This window comes from Cydia amplana, chromosome 23 (assembly GCF_948474715.1).
Source record: "Cydia amplana chromosome 23, ilCydAmpl1.1, whole genome shotgun sequence".
Lineage (NCBI taxonomy): Eukaryota > Metazoa > Arthropoda > Insecta > Lepidoptera > Tortricidae > Cydia > Cydia amplana.
Window position 1 is genome coordinate 4,366,884 of NC_086091.1, and position 20,863 is coordinate 4,387,746.

At 39.8% G+C, this 20,863-nt stretch overlaps 3 protein-coding genes across 3 annotated transcripts; all 3 read left to right on the top strand.

Moving 5' to 3' along the window:
- Window positions 1-3,345: 3,345 nt before the first annotated feature.
- Window positions 3,346-4,997, top strand: LOC134658693 (uncharacterized). The gene is made up of 2 exons (XM_063514347.1): window positions 3,346-3,363; window positions 3,997-4,997. Exon 2 carries the CDS (start codon window positions 4,005-4,007, stop codon window positions 4,974-4,976), a length of 972 nt encoding a protein of 323 aa, XP_063370417.1. The 5' UTR covers window positions 3,346-3,363; window positions 3,997-4,004; the 3' UTR covers window positions 4,977-4,997.
- Window positions 4,998-6,710: 1,713 nt separating this feature from the next.
- LOC134658701 (uncharacterized) lies at window positions 6,711-8,373 on the top strand. The gene is made up of 2 exons (XM_063514355.1): window positions 6,711-6,728; window positions 7,371-8,373. Exon 2 carries the CDS (start codon window positions 7,379-7,381, stop codon window positions 8,345-8,347), a length of 969 nt encoding a protein of 322 aa, XP_063370425.1. The 5' UTR covers window positions 6,711-6,728; window positions 7,371-7,378; the 3' UTR covers window positions 8,348-8,373.
- Window positions 8,374-11,039: 2,666 nt separating this feature from the next.
- Window positions 11,040-12,696, top strand: LOC134658685 (uncharacterized). Its single transcript, XM_063514340.1, has 2 exons — window positions 11,040-11,057; window positions 11,691-12,696. Exon 2 carries the CDS (start codon window positions 11,699-11,701, stop codon window positions 12,668-12,670), a length of 972 nt encoding a protein of 323 aa, XP_063370410.1. The 5' UTR covers window positions 11,040-11,057; window positions 11,691-11,698; the 3' UTR covers window positions 12,671-12,696.
- The last annotated feature ends 8,167 nt before the right edge of the window (window positions 12,697-20,863 follow it).

Here is a 20,863-nt window from a genome sequence, read left to right on the forward strand (position 1 = left end):
ATTATAAGGACAAGATCGTCTACTTCGGCGCTAGCGACGGCATCTACAAGTACAACGAACAAGATCAGACTGCGACCAAATATGGTACCGTTTCTGACAGCGTCATCAGAATGGCTGTTGATACTGAACATGCTAACGTATATTACTTGACCTCAGACTATGTTCTGTACAAATATGATGAAGGTGAGAAGGTGGCCACTGAAGTTGAAGCAGTTAAAGACGCTAGAGACATAGTCTTAGATTTCGACGGTATCATGTATTTCTATGATGGCAGCCACCAGTTCTACACTTACAACGGCCAGCGCGTCCTTAAAATCGAGGGTCTCCCGGCGCACTCTACTAAAGTAACACTCATCAGGTCTCCATATATGTGCATCCAGGCTTTCGCTGTCATTGACGGCCGTCTTTATAAGCTGAACGTTGACGGTACCAGCGAGAAGACGCCAGTTAAGTTCCAGTCTCAACCGACTGCGTACGCCCCGGACACCATTCTGTACCAATACTATGCATACAAGCAGAAGATTTACCTGTACAACCTGGTTACCCTGTGTGCTGATAAGAACTTTGATGAACTGAATGAGTTCTTTGAAGATAAGCAGGAACAGGTCAACGCTTACAAGAACACTAAGATTTCTAGCCGTTTGTAATTTTGTTTGTTGTTTTGACTGAATAAAAACTTTCCTATGATTTATTCTTGTTGTTTTGTTGATTGTTATTGTTACTCCGTACACATAGGTTGTTATTTAAGTAGTATACACCTAAGACTTTAAATCTAGCGTTATGTACACATATTTAATTACACAAACGAGTCTACCGCGACATACTTTCATTGTTTTTACCTTGAATTCCGACATTTCAGTTGAGTTGCACCAGCTGTGGTCAGGGAAAGACCGTTCCAGCAAATGTCAACGTTTGTATACCCCGAACATTTTTATAAACTAATTTCGGGTAGATCAGTGTTGTTTTTTTATATCTCCGTTGACATTTGCTGGGACGCGCCGGACAGTGCGCGCGCGCGCGGTAAACCCGTTTGTGTAATTAAATATGTGTATACACCTAAATTAGTCCCGAAATAATAGTTGAATCGTATCTAGACACAATGGGATCAACCAATATATGTCGCTCAAATTCCTCAAAGAGCTATTAATTACAAAATACATAAGAATCTTGGTCAGTAAATAATAAAACCCAAGGAGAGAGGTTAGTCATTAAATCTAGGTAAGTCTAGGTAAGGTAGGTAAGTCGCTGTAAGTAAACACCGTTGTCTAGTATAAATTGAACTCCAGGTCCGAAATAACTATGCGTGGTCTTCGGAACTCTTCTGAAACTTCGGAGCCACGTGCGAATCGGACGCAGATGTGCTATACCCTTTAAACTTGTAAGGCCCCACGTCCCATTTTTAGGACTGCGAGTACGAATAAAGTCCTTCCATTGCTAGCAAATGTCACAATTCATCAGTAAGTGGCCCAGGCTCGTTTTTAGGGTTCCGTAGCCAAATGGCAAAAAACGGAACCCTTATAGATTCGTCATGTCTGTCTGTCTGTCCGTCTGTCCGTCTGTCCGTCTGTCCGTCCGTATGTCACAGCCACTTTTCTCCGAAACTATAAGAACTATACTGTTGAAACTTGGTAAGTAGATGTATTCTGTGAACCGCATTAAGATTTTCACACAAAAATAGAAAAAAAACAATAAATTTTTGGGGTTCCCCATACTTCGAACTGAAACTAAAAAAAAATTATTTCATCAAACCCATACGTGTGGGGTGGGATAGGTCTTCAAAAATGATATTGAGGTTTCTAATATCATTTTTTTCTAAACTGAATAGTTTGCGCGAGAGACACTTCCAAAGTGATAAAATGTGTGTCCCCCCCCCCTGTAACTTCTAAAATAAGAGAATGATAAAACTAAAAAAAATATATGATGTACACTACCATGTAAACTTCCACCGAAAATTGGTTTGAACGAGATCTAGTAAGTAGTTTTTTTTTTATACGTCATAAATCGCCTAAATACGGAACCCTTCATGGGCGAGTCCGACTCGCACTTGGCCGCTTTTTTTTTTATTTGGCTGTGTTGGATGTTTGAGACTTTGGGCAGCAATTTATTTTGGGGTTCCCGTTATCCTGGTTATCTGAGGCGTATGCTCATACAGTATAATTGAGACTGAAGAATAAAAACACATTACGCCATTATAAACTGTTGGAGTTAAGTATTCGATTGAATAATACATATTTTGTACAATGGCAGATGTTACGCGGTCACCAAACTGATGCGAAAAATATAATGCGGAAACATAATGTTGAATGAAAATCTTTATTTTCAGGCAACTATTGACCCATAGATAAATATAATACCTTAAAGCTAGTATATACAGGGTGTCCCAAGAAGTAGTGATATACTGAAGCTGGGAGGTAGAGGACCTAGAGGGCTATCTGAATCACCCCCATGTATGTTCCGCGATTTTTCGTATTTTCGGAGTTATGATTTTTTTAATTTTTCGCCTATCGCCGAGTACGATGAGATTTAGCACACAAAAAAAATCAAGCATCTACCGCAATAATTCACGTCACCATAAATAAAAATCTCATCGTACTCGGCGATAGGTGAAAAATTAAAAAAAATCATAACTCCGAAAATACGAAAAATCGCGGAACATACATGGGGGTGATTCAGATAGCCCTCTAGGTCCTCTACCTCCCAGCTTCAGTATATCACTACTTCTTGGGACACCCTGTATATCATCAAATACATATATCTTAAATACTAAAAACACCCATTATGCGATGTATTTCGCAACCCCGCTGTGTCTGGGAGCCGGCCGCGGAAACGCCGGGACTTGACGCCCTTCGGCCAAAACTCCTCCTTGTTGAAGGTCGCTAGATTTTCAGTCGGAACGCTCAACACAAAAGAATTAAAATGCGCATTTAGTCGAGATTCCCACTTCCCAACCCTAAGGACGACGCGGACTTGACGTAGGTATATACATACTTTAGCTAACCTTCATAATGAAACTATGTATTACTAATTTTAGTAGGTTCCTTTAACCGCTTATAATTTTTTATCGAGCGTACTCGTGTCGCCGCCGGTACGAAGTTGGTAGCTACCTACACGAAGTTTTATTTGGGGTTGATATACATTTATTGGCGGTAATATATTAATACACAGGCAAATTATATTAAAATATACTTACCCAATGAAAGTACCTGTTTAATTAGGTGCCCGAATAATAATAAGCCTTACCTTATTTGTTGAAAAATATGTGAGATAAAAGTTAGGCTATCAAGTTAGGTCACACTTGATGAGGATATAAGCGAATTGGCAGTGACTTGAAATTAGTGTTGTTCCGGAGATTCAACGGTACAGGTAAGAAAACTTGAATATTATTTTATTTTTATATACTAATATAAACTACTTTGTTTTCTGATGTTGAAGAATGAAAATAGTTATTTCTTTTAGAAGAAGGAAGGAGAACATTGGAAATCAAATCCAGATGATCAAAGTTAAATACTTATTATTCAAAATTATTACTTGAAAGTCTATACCACTAGCCAACATGAGGAAACAATTCTGTGGATAAAATGCAACTTTTTCATGAGTTCATTGAGTTGTACTTTGCCATTTCTGTGGATAAAATGCAATTCTTTCATGAGTTCATTAAATATTAAAATAGGGCTTTTACGAGGTGGTGTGGTGAAACGCCAGTTTTTAGATATTGTTTACCAACTTTGCAGGTAATAATATGTTTACCTAGTTCATCTTGTCAAAATGCGTGACCCCGTTTTATTAAATATTTTACAGTATATATGTGCTACTTTAGTTAGGTATATCACCAAATTGGACAACTGCTTAGGGTTCTTAGTCGATAATAATTTAGAGCCGAATTGTTTAATAGTAAATCATAATTGAAATGTGCCCGTTCAATTATTTTTGCGAGATTTCCATCCATAACAAAACGCTCATGACTCCATTCCTTACTTAGATGCATTTTTTTTCCAGACTCCAAAATGAAGTTCGTAATTCTCGCCGCCCTTGTTGCCCTGACCGTCGCTGCGCCCCCCAGCAACGACGAGCAGCTCATCATCACCAAGAAGTTCTACCCCGACTCCTTCGCCGTCTACACCGGCCACCACGACATCGTCGACATCGTTGTACCCCTCAACCAGATCAACTACTCTGATGACAGCAACGAAGACACTGACGAAACTAAACTCACCATGTTCTTCGTCGAAGCTGATATTAAAGACGACGGAACTTACGACTACAAAGGATTGTACACCTACAAGAATGGCGTAGCCAAGAAGGTGCTTGAGAACGGACAGTGCACCACTTATTCTAAGGACAAGATCGTCTACTTCGGCGCTAGCGACGGCATCTACAAGTACAACGAACAAGACCAGACTGCGACCAAATATGGTACCGTTACTGAGAGCATCATCAGAATGGCTGTTGATACCGAACACGCTCACGTATATTACTTAACTTCAAACTACGTTATGTACAAATACGATGAAGATGAGAAGGTGGCCACTAAAGTTGAAGCAGTCAAGGATGCGAGAGATATGGTCTTCGATTACGACGGCATCATGTTCTTCTACGACGGCAACCACCAGTTCTACACTTACAACGGCCAGCGTGTCCTTAAAATCCAAGGTCTCCCGATGCACCCTACCAAAGTAGCGCTCATCAGGCCCCCAGTTCTGATCAACCAGGCTTTCGCTGTTATCGACAGCTATCTTTATGAACTGAACGTGAACGGTACTTGCGAGAAGTCGTCGGTAAAGTTCCAGTCTCAACCCACCGCGTACGCCCCGGACACCATTCTGTTCCAATACTATGCTTACAAGCAGAAGATTTACTTCTACAACCTGGGTACCATGTTCGATGACATGAACATTGATGAAATGAACGTGTTCTTTGATGATAAGAAGGAACAGATCAACGTTTACAAGAACACGAAGGTTTCTAGCCGTATGTAATTTTGTTTGTTGTTTTGACTGAATAAAAACTTTCCTATGATTTATTCTTGTTGTTTTGTTGATTGTTATTGTTACTCCGTACTCATAGGTTGTTATTTACTGTATACACTTAACACTTTAAAATCTCGCGTTATGTACACGTATTTAATTACACAAACGAGTCTATCGCGACATAATTTCATTGTTTTCATCTTTTAACTCAGCTGAAACGTCGGAATTTAAGGCAAAAACAATGAAATGATATCGCGGTAAACCCGTTTGTGTAATTAAATATGTGTATACACCTAAATTGGACGCGAAATTATAGTTGAATCGTATCTAGACACAATGAGGTCAACCAATATATGTTGCTCAAATTCCTCAAAGAGCTATTAATTACAAAATACATAAGAATCTTGATCAGTAAATAATAAAACCCAAGGAGAGAGGTTAGTCATTAAATCTAGGGAAGGTAGGTAAGTCGCTGTAAGTAAACACCGTTGTCTAGTATAAATTGAACTCCAGGTCCGAAATAACTATGCGTGGTCTTCGGAACTCTTCTGACACTTCGGAGCCACGTGCGAATCGGACGCAGATGTGCTATACCCTTTAAACTTGTAAGGCCCCACGTCCCATTTTTAGGACTGCGAGTATAAATAAAGTCCTTCCATTGCTAGCAAATGTCACAATTCATTAATAAGTGGCCCAGGCACGTTTTTTTTTATTTGGCTGTGTTGGATGTTTGCGACTTTGGGCAGCAATTTATTTAGGGTTCCCGTTATCCTGGTTATCTGAGGCGAATGCTCATACAGTGTAATTGAGACTGAAGAATAAAAACACATTACGCCATCTTATAAACTGTAGGAGTTAAGTATTCGATTGAATAATAAGTATTTTGTACAATGGCAGATGTTACGCGGTCACCAAAGGCCGGTTTTAGTGTCACGCGGACCGTCCGTGCGGGTCGCTCCGCACCGCCAAATTGTATGAGAGCTGTCCACGCGGACGGGCGTCCGCGCAGACCCGTCAGCTTTACGCTCCCTGAACGTACATAATATAGGTAGTTCCGGTGCGGAGCGAACCATACGGACGGTCCGCATAACACTAAAACCAGCCAAACTGATGCGAAAAAAATAATGCGGAAACATAATGTTGAATGAAAATCTTTATTTTCAGGCAACTATTGACCCATAGATAAATATAATACCTTAAACCTAGTAACGCCGGGACTTGACGCCCTTCGGCCAAAACTCCTCCTTGTTGAAGGTCGCTAGATGTTCAGTCGGAACGCTCACCACAAAAGGATTAAAATTCGCATTTTGTCGAGATACCCACTTCGCAACCCTCAGGACGACGCGGACTTGACGCATAGGTACCTACATACTAGACCTTCATAATAAAACTATGTATTACTAATTTTAGTAGGTTCCTTTATGTATTTTATTAACCTTTTAACCGCTTATAATTTTTATCGAGCGTACTCATATCGCCGCCGGTACGAAATTGGTACCTACCTACACGAAGTTTTATTTGGGGTTGATATACATTTAATGGCGGTAAAATATTAATACACAGGCAAATTATATTAAAATATACTTACCTAATGAAAGTACCTGTTTAATTAGGTGCCCGAATAATAATAAGCCTTACCTTATTTGTTGAAAAATATATGAGATAAAAGTTAGGCTATCAAGTTAGGTCACACTTGATGAGGATATAAGCGAATTGGCAGTGACTTGAAATTAGTGTTGTTCCGGAGATTCAACGGTACAGGTAAGAAAACTTGAATATTATTTTATTTTTATTTGGCTTAATATAATTTTAATTTCATTTTATATATATTAATAAATTGAATAAACTACTTTGTTTTCGGATGTTGAAGAATGGAAATAGTTATTTCTTTTACAAGAAGGCGAACATTAGAAATCAAATCCAAGTGATCAAAATTAAATTTATATTTTTTTTTATTATCACTAGCCAACATAAGGAATGAACTCGAAATTTGCATTTAATTAGGTACTTTGCCAATTCTGTGGATAAAATGCAACTCTTTCATGAGTTCATTGAATATTAAATAAAATAGGGCATTTACGAAGTGGTGTGGTGGTGAAACGCCAGTTTTTAGATATTGTTTACTAACTTTGTAAGTAATAATATGTTTATCCAGTTTATCTTGTCAAAATGCGCGACCCCGTTTTATTAAATATTTTACAGTACATATGGTGCTACATTAGTTAGGTATATCACCAAATTGGACAACTGCTTAGGGTTCTTAGTTGATAATAATTTAGAGCCGAATTGTTTAATAGTACCTAAATCATAATTGAAATGTTCTGTTTAATTATTTTTGCAAGATTTCCACCCATAAAAAAACGCTCATGACTCCATTCCTTACTTAGATGCATTTTTTTACAGACTCCAAAATGAAGTTCGCAATTCTCGCCGCCCTTGTTGCCCTGACCGTCGCTGCGCCCCCCAGCAACGACGAGCAGCTCATCATCACCAAGAAGTTCTACCCCGACTCCTTCGCCGTCTACACCGGCCACTACGACATTGTCGACATCGTCGTACCCCTCAACCAGATCAACTACTCCGATGACAGTAATGAAATCACTGACGAAACTATCACCATCTTTTTCGTCGAAGCTGATGTCAAAGACGATGGAACTTACGACTACAAAGGATTGTACACCTACAAGAATGGCGTAGCCAAGAAGGTGCTTGAGAACGGACAGTGCACCACTTATTATAAGGACAAGATCGTCTACTTCGGCGCTAGCGACGGCATCTACAAGTACAACGAACAAGATCAGACTGCGACCAAATATGGTACCGTTTCTGACAGCGTCATCAGAATGGCTGTTGATACTGAACATGCTAACGTATATTACTTGACCTCAGACTATGTTCTGTACAAATATGATGAAGGTGAGAAGGTGGCCACTGAAGTTGAAGCAGTTAAAGACGCTAGAGACATAGTCTTAGATTTCGACGGTATCATGTATTTCTATGATGGCAGCCACCAGTTCTACACTTACAACGGCCAGCGCGTCCTTAAAATCGAGGGTCTCCCGGCGCACTCTACTAAAGTAACACTCATCAGGTCTCCATATATGTGCATCCAGGCTTTCGCTGTCATTGACGGCCGTCTTTATAAGCTGAACGTTGACGGTACCAGCGAGAAGACGCCAGTTAAGTTCCAGTCTCAACCGACTGCGTACGCCCCGGACACCATTCTGTACCAATACTATGCATACAAGCAGAAGATTTACCTGTACAACCTGGTTACCCTGTGTGCTGATAAGAACTTTGATGAACTGAATGAGTTCTTTGAAGATAAGCAGGAACAGGTCAACGCTTACAAGAACACTAAGATTTCTAGCCGTTTGTAATTTTGTTTGTTGTTTTGACTGAATAAAAACTTTCCTATGATTTATTCTTGTTGTTTTGTTGATTGTTATTGTTACTCCGTACACATAGGTTGTTATTTAAGTAGTATACACCTAAGACTTTAAATCTAGCGTTATGTACACATATTTAATTACACAAACGAGTCTACCGCGACATACTTTCATTGTTTTTACCTTGAATTCCGACATTTCAGTTGAGTTGCACCAGCTGTGGTCAGGGAAAGACCGTTCCAGCAAATGTCAACGTTTGTATACCCCGAACATTTTTATAAACTAATTTCGGGTAGATCAGTGTTGTTTTTTTATATCTCCGTTGACATTTGCTGGGACGCGCCGGACAGTGCGCGCGCGCGCGGTAAACCCGTTTGTGTAATTAAATATGTGTATACACCTAAATTAGTCCCGAAATAATAGTTGAATCGTATCTAGACACAATGGGATCAACCAATATATGTCGCTCAAATTCCTCAAAGAGCTATTAATTACAAAATACATAAGAATCTTGGTCAGTAAATAATAAAACCCAAGGAGAGAGGTTAGTCATTAAATCTAGGTAAGTCTAGGTAAGGTAGGTAAGTCGCTGTAAGTAAACACCGTTGTCTAGTATAAATTGAACTCCAGGTCCGAAATAACTATGCGTGGTCTTCGGAACTCTTCTGAAACTTCGGAGCCACGTGCGAATCGGACGCAGATGTGCTATACCCTTTAAACTTGTAAGGCCCCACGTCCCATTTTTAGGACTGCGAGTACGAATAAAGTCCTTCCATTGCTAGCAAATGTCACAATTCATCAGTAAGTGGCCCAGGCTCGTTTTTAGGGTTCCGTAGCCAAATGGCAAAAAACGGAACCCTTATAGATTCGTCATGTCTGTCTGTCTGTCCGTCTGTCCGTCTGTCCGTCCGTATGTCACAGCCACTTTTCTCCGAAACTATAAGAACTATACTGTTGAAACTTGGTAAGTAGATGTATTCTGTGAACCGCATTAAGATTTTCACACAAAAATAGAAAAAAAACAATAAATTTTTGGGGTTCCCCATACTTCGAACTGAAACTAAAAAAAAATTTTTTCATCAAACCCATACGTGTGGGGTGGGATAGGTCTTCAAAAATGATATTGAGGTTTCTAATATCATTTTTTTCTAAACTGAATAGTTTGCGCGAGAGACACTTCCAAAGTGATAAAATGTGTGTCCCCCCCCCCCCTGTAACTTCTAAAATAAGAGAATGATAAAACTAAAAAAAATATATGATGTACACTACCATGTAAACTTCCACCGAAAATTGGTTTGAACGAGATCTAGTAAGTAGTTTTTTTTTTATACGTCATAAATCGCCTAAATACGGAACCCTTCATGGGCGAGTCCGACTCGCACTTGGCCGCTTTTTTTTTTATTTGGCTGTGTTGGATGTTTGAGACTTTGGGCAGCAATTTATTTTGGGGTTCCCGTTATCCTGGTTATCTGAGGCGTATGCTCATACAGTATAATTGAGACTGAAGAATAAAAACACATTACGCCATTATAAACTGTTGGAGTTAAGTATTCGATTGAATAATACATATTTTGTACAATGGCAGATGTTACGCGGTCACCAAACTGATGCGAAAAAAATAATGCGGAAACATAATGTTGAATGAAAATCTTTATTTTCAGGCAACTATTGACCCATAGATAAATATAATACCTTAAAGCTAGTATATACAGGGTGTCCCAAGAAGTAGTGATATACTGAAGCTGGGAGGTAGAGGACCTAGAGGGCTATCTGAATCACCCCCATGTATGTTCCGCGATTTTTCGTATTTTCGGAGTTATGATTTTTTTAATTTTTCGCCTATCGCCGAGTACGATGAGATTTAGCACACAAAAAAAATCAAGCATCTACCGCAATAATTCACGTCACCATAAATAAAAATCTCATCGTACTCGGCGATAGGTGAAAAATTAAAAAAAATCATAACTCCGAAAATACGAAAAATCGCGGAACATACATGGGGGTGATTCAGATAGCCCTCTAGGTCCTCTACCTCCCAGCTTCAGTATATCACTACTTCTTGGGACACCCTGTATATCATCAAATACATATATCTTAAATACTAAAAACACCCATTATGCGATGTATTTCGCAACCCCGCTGTGTCTGGGAGCCGGCCGCGGAAACGCCGGGACTTGACGCCCTTCGGCCAAAACTCCTCCTTGTTGAAGGTCGCTAGATTTTCAGTCGGAACGCTCAACACAAAAGAATTAAAATGCGCATTTAGTCGAGATTCCCACTTCCCAACCCTAAGGACGACGCGGACTTGACGTAGGTATATACATACTTTAGCTAACCTTCATAATGAAACTATGTATTACTAATTTTAGTAGGTTCCTTTAACCGCTTATAATTTTTTATCGAGCGTACTCGTGTCGCCGCCGGTACGAAGTTGGTAGCTACCTACACGAAGTTTTATTTGGGGTTGATATACATTTATTGGCGGTAATATATTAATACACAGGCAAATTATATTAAAATATACTTACCCAATGAAAGTACCTGTTTAATTAGGTGCCCGAATAATAATAAGCCTTACCTTATTTGTTGAAAAATATGTGAGATAAAAGTTAGGCTATCAAGTTAGGTCACACTTGATGAGGATATAAGCGAATTGGCAGTGACTTGAAATTAGTGTTGTTCCGGAGATTCAACGGTACAGGTAAGAAAACTTGAATATTATTTTATTTTTATATACTAATATAAACTACTTTGTTTTCTGATGTTGAAGAATGAAAATAGTTATTTCTTTTAGAAGAAGGAAGGAGAACATTGGAAATCAAATCCAGATGATCAAAGTTAAATACTTATTATTCAAAATTATTACTTGAAAGTCTATACCACTAGCCAACATGAGGAAACAATTCTGTGGATAAAATGCAACTTTTTCATGAGTTCATTGAGTTGTACTTTGCCATTTCTGTGGATAAAATGCAATTCTTTCATGAGTTCATTAAATATTAAAATAGGGCTTTTACGAGGTGGTGTGGTGAAACGCCAGTTTTTAGATATTGTTTACTAACTTTGCAGGTAATAATATGTTTACCTAGTTCATCTTGTCAAAATGCGTGACCCCGTTTTATTAAATATTTTACAGTATATATGTGCTACTTTAGTTAGGTATATCACCAAATTGGACAACTGCTTAGGGTTCTTAGTCGATAATAATTTAGAGCCGAATTGTTTAATAGTAAATCATAATTGAAATGTGCCCGTTCAATTATTTTTGCGAGATTTCCATCCATAACAAAACGCTCATGACTCCATTCCTTACTTAGATGCATTTTTTTTCCAGACTCCAAAATGAAGTTCGTAATTCTCGCCGCCCTTGTTGCCCTGACCGTCGCTGCGCCCCCCAGCAACGACGAGCAGCTCATCATCACCAAGAAGTTCTACCCCGACTCCTTCGCCGTCTACACCGGCCACCACGACATCGTCGACATCGTTGTACCCCTCAACCAGATCAACTACTCTGATGACAGCAACGAAGACACTGACGAAACTAAACTCACCATGTTCTTCGTCGAAGCTGATATTAAAGACGACGGAACTTACGACTACAAAGGATTGTACACCTACAAGAATGGCGTAGCCAAGAAGGTGCTTGAGAACGGACAGTGCACCACTTATTCTAAGGACAAGATCGTCTACTTCGGCGCTAGCGACGGCATCTACAAGTACAACGAACAAGACCAGACTGCGACCAAATATGGTACCGTTACTGAGAGCATCATCAGAATGGCTGTTGATACCGAACACGCTCACGTATATTACTTAACTTCAAACTACGTTATGTACAAATACGATGAAGATGAGAAGGTGGCCACTAAAGTTGAAGCAGTCAAGGATGCGAGAGATATGGTCTTCGATTACGACGGCATCATGTTCTTCTACGACGGCAACCACCAGTTCTACACTTACAACGGCCAGCGTGTCCTTAAAATCCAAGGTCTCCCGATGCACCCTACCAAAGTAGCGCTCATCAGGCCCCCAGTTCTGATCGACCAGGCTTTCGCTGTGATCGACGGCTATCTTTATGAACTGAACGTGAACGGTACTTGCGAGAAGTCGTCGGTAAAGTTCCAGTCTCAACCCACCGCGTACGCCCCGGACACCTTTGTGTATCAATACTATGCTTACAAGCAGAAGATTTACTTGTACAACCTGGTTACCATGTTCGATGACATGAATATTGATGAACTGAACGAGTTCTTTGAAGATAAGAAGGAACAGATCAACGCTTACAAGAACACGAAGGTTTCTAGCCGTTTGTAATTTTGTTTGTTGTTTTGACAGAATAAAAGTTTTGATATTTTTATTTTATTTTATTTTTTATTTATTGATCAAATAAGTAACACAGCATTACAGTATAAAATCAAGGCACTGTGAAACTACAAGTATAAAAGAAAAGATACAAGGAAAATCAATATACATAAAAATTAAATTAACTAAATATTAGATTTGGGCGACGACGTAACAGCGTGGCTCCGTAGCGTCGTCTGACTCGGCGTGGGGTTCGGCAGGTTGCCCCGGAACCGTCGAAACACCACACCCTTCGGCCAGAAGTCCGCACTTGCGATGGTGTCCTGCAGCGGCCGCGGCACGCGCACCACAAATGAACTGAAGTGCACATAGTGACGCGACTGTAGCTGGTGCACCCTCAGCGTGTAGCCAGTCTTCCGGCGGACGTACTCCACCACCTCTTCGGACACGGCGGAGTAATGTAGGCGTGACACGTAAAGCGCCTTACTCGGTGTCGCAACACGTAGGCCAGAATTAACAGGCTCCGCAGTGCCACACAGAGTCTTAAAAGGCGCCCTGCGCGCTTTGCGTTTTCTTTCCACCAGTGTGAATCCCTCCTTATCCACATCGGTGCGGGAGGACTTCTCCTTAAGTGGAGCCCGTGCTTCATTCGCCTTGACAGGCGGGTTGACCCGGTTAGCTGCGACAGGCTGACCGGCGACGTCAGCATGTGCACGCTGACGTGACTTCGAGGTGACAGGGGGCGGTCGCTCGCGCGGGGGGCGCGCGGGCGGTGCAGCGACGCGTGCGGCACATTTTACCGTGTCAGCAACACGCAAACTAATATATTATATGCATATTGATTTATTATTCTTACTCCGTACTCACAGGCCGTTACTTACTGTACACATCTAAAAAGGTCACTAAAACAACAATGACAATGAGGTCAACCAATAGGTACGAGTATATGTTATGTTGCTGGAAATCCTCAAATAGCTATTAATTACAAAATACATAATTTAGAATCTCTTGGTCAGTAAATAATAGGTACCCTCCTAAGGCCCAGCCATACAAACGAAACATCCAAAATTTGCCACTGAAATTTGAACCTAAACTGTGGAAAATAGATTTGATTTTACGTTGTTTGAAAATTGAACGAAACAAAGCAAAAGCCACTCTGTTCCAATTGAACATGGTTTAAATTACATCGAAATGAATCGGTACTATAGATAGGACCTTGGGCCTTAGGAGGATACTCGTAAAACTCAGAGAGAAGTTCATCATTCACACTAGGTACTGTAAGCATAGAGAAAAAAATACATAGACTGCTCACTCCATACATCAGTTTTGGGAACTTTTGGGACCAAAAGACTATTAATTTCAGTGTCTACATCTAGCATCGAGTGCCGGAACTATCAAATATCTATTGTCAACTATAGCAGTACTGATAGTTCCGCTACTCGATGCTAGATGTAGACACTGAAATTAATAGTCTTTTGGTCTCAAAACTGATGTATGAGTGAGCACTCTTGTCTTACTATATTTCTCTACTGTAAGTGATAGTCCCCCCCCCCCTCCCTACCCTCCCTACCCTCCCTGGCGAACCTCTTAGACCTAAACGAACAAAACAAACAATAATTTATTCGTAGAAAAAGTGTAAAGATAAAGATGTGCCTATAATATTTTTGCGCAGCAATAAGATATAATCGGCCGCAAAAATAAGCATTATCATTCCGGTCAAATGCTAATCGTGATGTAAATTCTCCCCTACTTTCACGATTTCGTCATAAGTCTCGGTTTACTTTTTAACCGCATCATCATGTATTTGACTTACTTTAATGATTTTCAATTTTAAGATAGTAGGTTACCTAATGTTCATTCATGGTGTAAATTGTCGTAACCAGAGAAAGATAACGAAAGCTCTCTGCAGCTCTGCCTGCCTCATGTCATGCCTGCCTGTTTTTGCTCTAATCTGCCCCGAAATCTCACCGAGAGTAAATATAGCTACGTCATTTAAATAGGAGGATAGGTATTTGATTTAGACGAAACCTAAGGTGGATGAGCTTTCTGTAATGTATTTTTTTGATAAAGAAACAAAGTCCCCCGCCTCTGTTTGTAATTGTATGTTTGCGATAAACTAAAAAACGACTGTGGTGGTAGCACGGTCGCTTTTATCGCCTGCCTGTCACCATGCCTGTCACGTTCTAACAAGTATGCAAGTGCGAAAGTAACAAGCATAGTGACAGGCGATAAAAATGCAACCATCTTGCCAACACTGAACAGATTTTCATGCGGTTTTCACCTGTCTGTACATATTAAATCTAACCAAATATATTTTGGTTCCGTAAGTAACGACAGATTTAACTGTGACGGTCACCGATATATACCTACTCGTACATATACACCTATATTTTTGTGAAATTAAAGTCACCTTGAGATAAAAGCTTTTTAGATAACACTGTATCTTGTTACCTAATTATACAATGCAGGTTTTGTTTATGTCCACACTGTTGTCAATCTGTTTTGTTATGTATTCAACAGATAAATGTATAATTATGTAAAGAAAGTTTATGCCTAAAGATATAGAGACTATTTATTTCAGGTACCTACTAGCTATGGGCGCCGCGCCGGCGCCGCTGCGCCGTCAGACCGCGGCGCGCCGCCGCCGCCGCCTGACCAAAGCCCGGCGTGACGCCGTGCTCTCCAGCGCCAACTAGCGGGAGTTACGAGTCGCTATCGGAGCGCATTTTAGACTTCAATATAATATCTAGTTACGATAGATATGTGGATACAATTCGAAAAATAGCGCATTATTAATATTTCTATTCGTAAATTAGACTAGCGCGTTAAAAAACGAGTTTAACTTTGCCTCCAGGTCTTTCAAAAGACTAGGTAGTTGCCAAAGCATAGTCGCTGCACATTGGTAGGATTTGCGAGAAGTTAGAGCCCCTTTCTTCGGGAACTCGTGCGTTCGGGTCAAAGCTATCCAGGGGAATTACTGCACGCCATCTTTTCCGTCTCTGCACATGGGAAATGATTCATCGGTCGGACAAGCCGATATTCTGGTTAAGCTCTTTGCGTCCAACTCGACACTGGATGACGGGAAAGCCGAGCTAATTAATATATCGCAGTGGGAGAGCTGTATAGCGGATGTCTGGTTCAACCAATTAAAGCTCAGTGCGTAAATCACTTCTTTACTTCGATTACATCTCGAGTGAAGTTCAGTTCTGCGGCCTTTTAAAGGGTCAGGCCAAATTAGTCTCCTAAATGCATTGGTGTGCTCAACAAATCGAGATAGTATTTCACACTGGCCCACCTCCTACAGCTTTATAAGGCACGGGTTTGCCCACACATGGAATACTGTTCTCATCAGTGGGCAGGGGCACCCCAGTACCAGCTTCTCCCTCTGGGCTGCATCCAACGAAGAGTGACGAATTGGCAGTTGCCATCGTAATAATTCAGATGGGCTTGACTCCTTGGCGCTGCGTACAGATGTAGTTCCATGCTGGCATGTACCTACTTGTACAACGGGGAGTGCTCCGAGGAATTTGTTTCCCTGCCAAGACAAGACTTCTATCCTCACCACTTAGATGGTTGACAGTTCTTGTGCGTTTCTCCAGAAACTTCCTGCCTCGCACAGCTAAACTGTGAAATGTGGATTGCGGAGTAAGCCTGCGGTATTTCCGGACTGATACGACCTTCAAACCTTCAAGAAAAGAGCGTATTCTCATATTAAAGGCCGGCAACGCACTTACTCGCGACGGTAATCGATTACCGTTAGGTGTTACATCTGCTCGTTTGCCTCGTATATCATTAAAAATATATTTTAAGGAGCCATAGGTATCCAACGTCATCAAAATCCATGGCCACGCCGCCGGCGTCACGCCGCCGCCGGCCTCTATTTGCCGGCGCGCCGCCGCTGCGATTTTAGGGGTCGGCGCCCATCTCTAGCTACCTACACATTTTGCAACAGTTGTACGTCTAAATATCTACTCGGTGAGCAAGATGGTTTAGTTGCTAGTATTTAAGTAGCTTTTTTTTACTTGTACTAACTACAATGGGAACATCGAACTTACGGTCGTTCCGATGATTTAATTTAATTACGTAGAAATAATTGCTTAATACAATGTGAAGTAATAGAATAATGTGAATAAAACCAAAACCTTCAAACGGGACATACAAAAACAGTGCAAAAACGCCAAAAAGTGAAGAAATAGACTTATCAATACGTAACGGTCATTGTCGCTCAAGAGACAAAGGACAGTTGATTGTGCAAAAATAAACTGTGTGAAGTGCAAAAAAATACATTTTAACACAAAGACAATACTACTAATAAATCGAAAAGCGATCATTGAACAAATCTGTGAAAAAGACTTAACCTCAAAATTAATCAGATCGTTGTAAAAAATCAATATCGCCATTACGACCAGTGCTGCTCTCTATCGACGAACTCGGAAACATTCGCATACTCGCCACAAAATGACAGACGTCAAATTAGAAACACTCGAAAAACTTATCAAAGACTTAAGAATCGACTTTAAAAAAGACTTACAGGAATCATTAAACGACACAGAGGCCAAACTTTCAATAAATATCAGCAAACTAAATGAGAAATTGCAGGATAAATTCGACCACATCCAAAAAGATATAGAAAATGTCAAAGAAACCAACACTACGTTCAACAAGAAAATCTCTGATATCGAGAGGCAAATAAGAATAAAAAATATAATCTTCTTTGGTGTGGAGGAAACCGAAAATTCATATGAAGAGCTGGAGAAATATATTATCATGATAACCACACAAACCATGAAAGTGGACTGTAATCACCACGATTTGGAGTTAGTGCGAAGGGTAGGAAAAAAGACTGAAAACAAAATAAGACCAGTGAAAGTAACATTTACCACATTCGGAAAGAAAATATCCATCTTGAAGAATAGTAGTCATCTGAAAAAGACAAAAATTTATATTAAAGAAGATTTTTCTCAACAAGTACTAGAAACTCGCAAATCACTTCAAGACCAACTCCAAAAGGCGAGAAAGGAAGGTAAAAAAGCATTTATACGCTATGATAAACTAGTAATCAAGGAACCATATAACATGCAACAGGCGGGTCCGAGCAATTCCCCTCGGAACTCAAAAAAAAGAGAATTAGAAGTAACTCCTCCAAACCAGGTAGGAAATTCTTATGTAACACATGGAAGCTCGAAGAGGCAGGTAGCTAAAAAGAACAAAACTCACATAGAAAACCAAAACACTATACTTAGCTATATGAAGAACACGGACGGTGGTTCACACACCCGTTCACCTTCGGTGACATCCATTGAAGGAAGTGAGACATAGCAACGACCAAAGCCTCCTTCAAAAACATCAGCCCTGAAACTAGTACAAGATTCAAAACCAAATTTAGAAAATAACATTACAAAACCTCCCCCAATACGGCCGGTCACCGCGGGGGTAGTAGACTACAACCCTCCAGAGCAAAGCAACTCAAACTGCCACATGAACACACAAAATACAAACAAACCAAGAACAATAAAAGAAAGCAGTCAGATGGCAAAACAAAAACAAGTACTTTATGTAACAACTTACAATGTCCGGACACTCTCATCCCATGAGCGACTAACAGAATTAAAAGAAGCATTTAAGTCAATAAAATATGATATTATTGGAATAGCAGAAATGAGAAGGTTGGGAACAGAAATCCAAGAATACAAGGATTTCTTACTCTGCTACACAGGCCAAACGCCTGGAAAGTATGGAGTTGGCTTCCTAATAAAGAAATCTTATAAACAGTGCATCGAAAGCTTCATGCCAATAACTGAGCGTGTTGCTCTTTTAAACCTCAATATTGAAAATTACAATATATCAATTATCCAAGTGTATGCCCCTACAGAAGCGGCAAACGAAGAAGAAATCACTCTCTTTTACAATACTGTCACCCAAGCTATAGAAAAAGCACACAAGGACTACATCATAATGGGAGATCTCAATGCAAAAATAGGTCAACCCCAGAAAAATGAATACCTGTCAATGAAACAGTATGGGTATGGGGACAGAAACGAGAGAGGCCAAAAATTGATTAACTTTGCTATTGAAAATAAATTACATATACTAAACACCTTTTTTAAGAAAAAACCAACCCGGAGATGGACTTGGCGGTCACCAAATGGCCAGCATCATAATGAGATAGACTATATTTTATCCAACCGCCCAGAGTTATTTCTAAATGTAGAAATACTAAATGTGGACTTTCCTTCAGATCACAGACCTGTTAGAGCTAGTGTATCGCTTCCAAACACTAAGAAATGCAGATCCAGTTTCTCAAGTAAACAAATTACAACACTAAAAAACGAAAAAGAAACAAACCAATATAGAAAACTACTATCAACATATCTGCCCAACATACAGGAAACGAAAAGTATTCAAACACAGTATAACACACTAATTGGTGCCATTACTCGAAGCCTAAGAGAAGCTCACACAGTGAATACAATACAAGTCAAAATGAACATGAGGTATTATCAAATCGCACAGTTAAACTTATGGATAGAAGAAGAACACTACATAAAACCAAAAACAAGACTCGCAGTGAAAAAAATGAACTATGTGCCTTGTACAAATTAATTAGCAAGTACATAAAAAAAGATTATACAGAGTACAGAAAGAAGACCATTATGAAGCACTTAATACAGGCGGGAAGTACTAAAAAAGCCTATAAAGAACTAACACAGCACAAAACATGGATTGGGGAACTGCAATCTTCGGGAAAGGCATCACACAAACGAACCGACATTATAGAAGTGGCAACAGCATTTTATAGAAACTTATACAGTGAAAAAACAGACAAGAACCAAACAGATATTGTATCAACATCACACAATATAAATAAAGTACCAGACATCACTGAACTAGAGGTAAACAATGCAATTAAAAGCCTAAAAAGAGACAAGAGTCCAGGTGCAGATCAAGTCAACAATGAAGCTCTCCAGACAGCAAGCAATATTTTAGCTCTACCACTATCGACATTATTTAATCACATAATTGTAACCGCTGCTATACCATCTCAATGGACAGAATCAAATATAATCCTAATTTACAAGAAAGGAGACCCTAAAAACATCTCAAATTACAGGCCAATATGTTTATTACCAGCAGTTTATAAACTATTCTCATCAATCATCAATCGAAGAATAAGTGCCACTTTAGAAAACAATCAACCAGTAGAACAAGCAGGGTTCAGAAAGGGTTTTTCAACGGTCGACCATATCCACAGCTTAGAACAACTAATAGAACAATTTCAAGAAAAAAAAAGGTGTCTCTATATTGCCTACATTGACTACCAGAAGGCCTTCGATACAGTATCACACAAATGGATATGGGAGACCCTAGAAAGACAAGGAGTAGAGCAACAATACATAGAAGTTATCAAAAATCTATACCGGAACAGTACCGGTAAAGTGAAGCTTGAAACCATGGGCCCGAGCTTCCCTATTAAAAGGGGAGTAAGGCAGGGAGACCCTCTATCCCCAAAACTGTTTATAGCGATCCTGGAAACTATTTTTAGACAGCTAGATTGGAAGAACAAAGGAATATATGTAAACGGAAGCTACCTAAATCATCTTCGTTTTGCAGACGACCTGGTAATATTCGCAGAGACAAGCTCACAACTACAATATATGATTACCTCGCTACATATGGCCAGTGTGCAAGTGGGACTAGAAATGAACCTATCAAAAACTATGGTAATGACAAATGGCAAGGAGCGAACCATAACGGTAGGAAATGAGCCATTGACTTATACAAAACAATACATATACTTAGGTAAACAGATAAGTTTTAATAAAACGAACAACGACTTAGAAATTGAACGGAGAGCACAAAAGACCTGGAACAAATACTGGCAGCTAAAAGAAGTATTTAAGAGTAACATGCCGGTCAGCTTGAAGACTAAAGTCATGAATACATGCTTATTACCTTGTCTGACATACGGCTGTCAGACGTGGAGGTTTACTCAAAAAGCTATGGAAAAATTAAGGACTTGCCAGCGCGGAATGGAGCGCAGTATGCTAAACATCAAAAAAAATACAAAAGATTAACCATACAAAAATAAGACAACACACAAAGAGCATAGATGCTCTCAGCTATGCCAAAAAACTTAAATGGAGGTGGGCAGGCCATGTAGCACGTACCCAAGACAGGCGCTGGACACTAAGGGTAACGTCATGG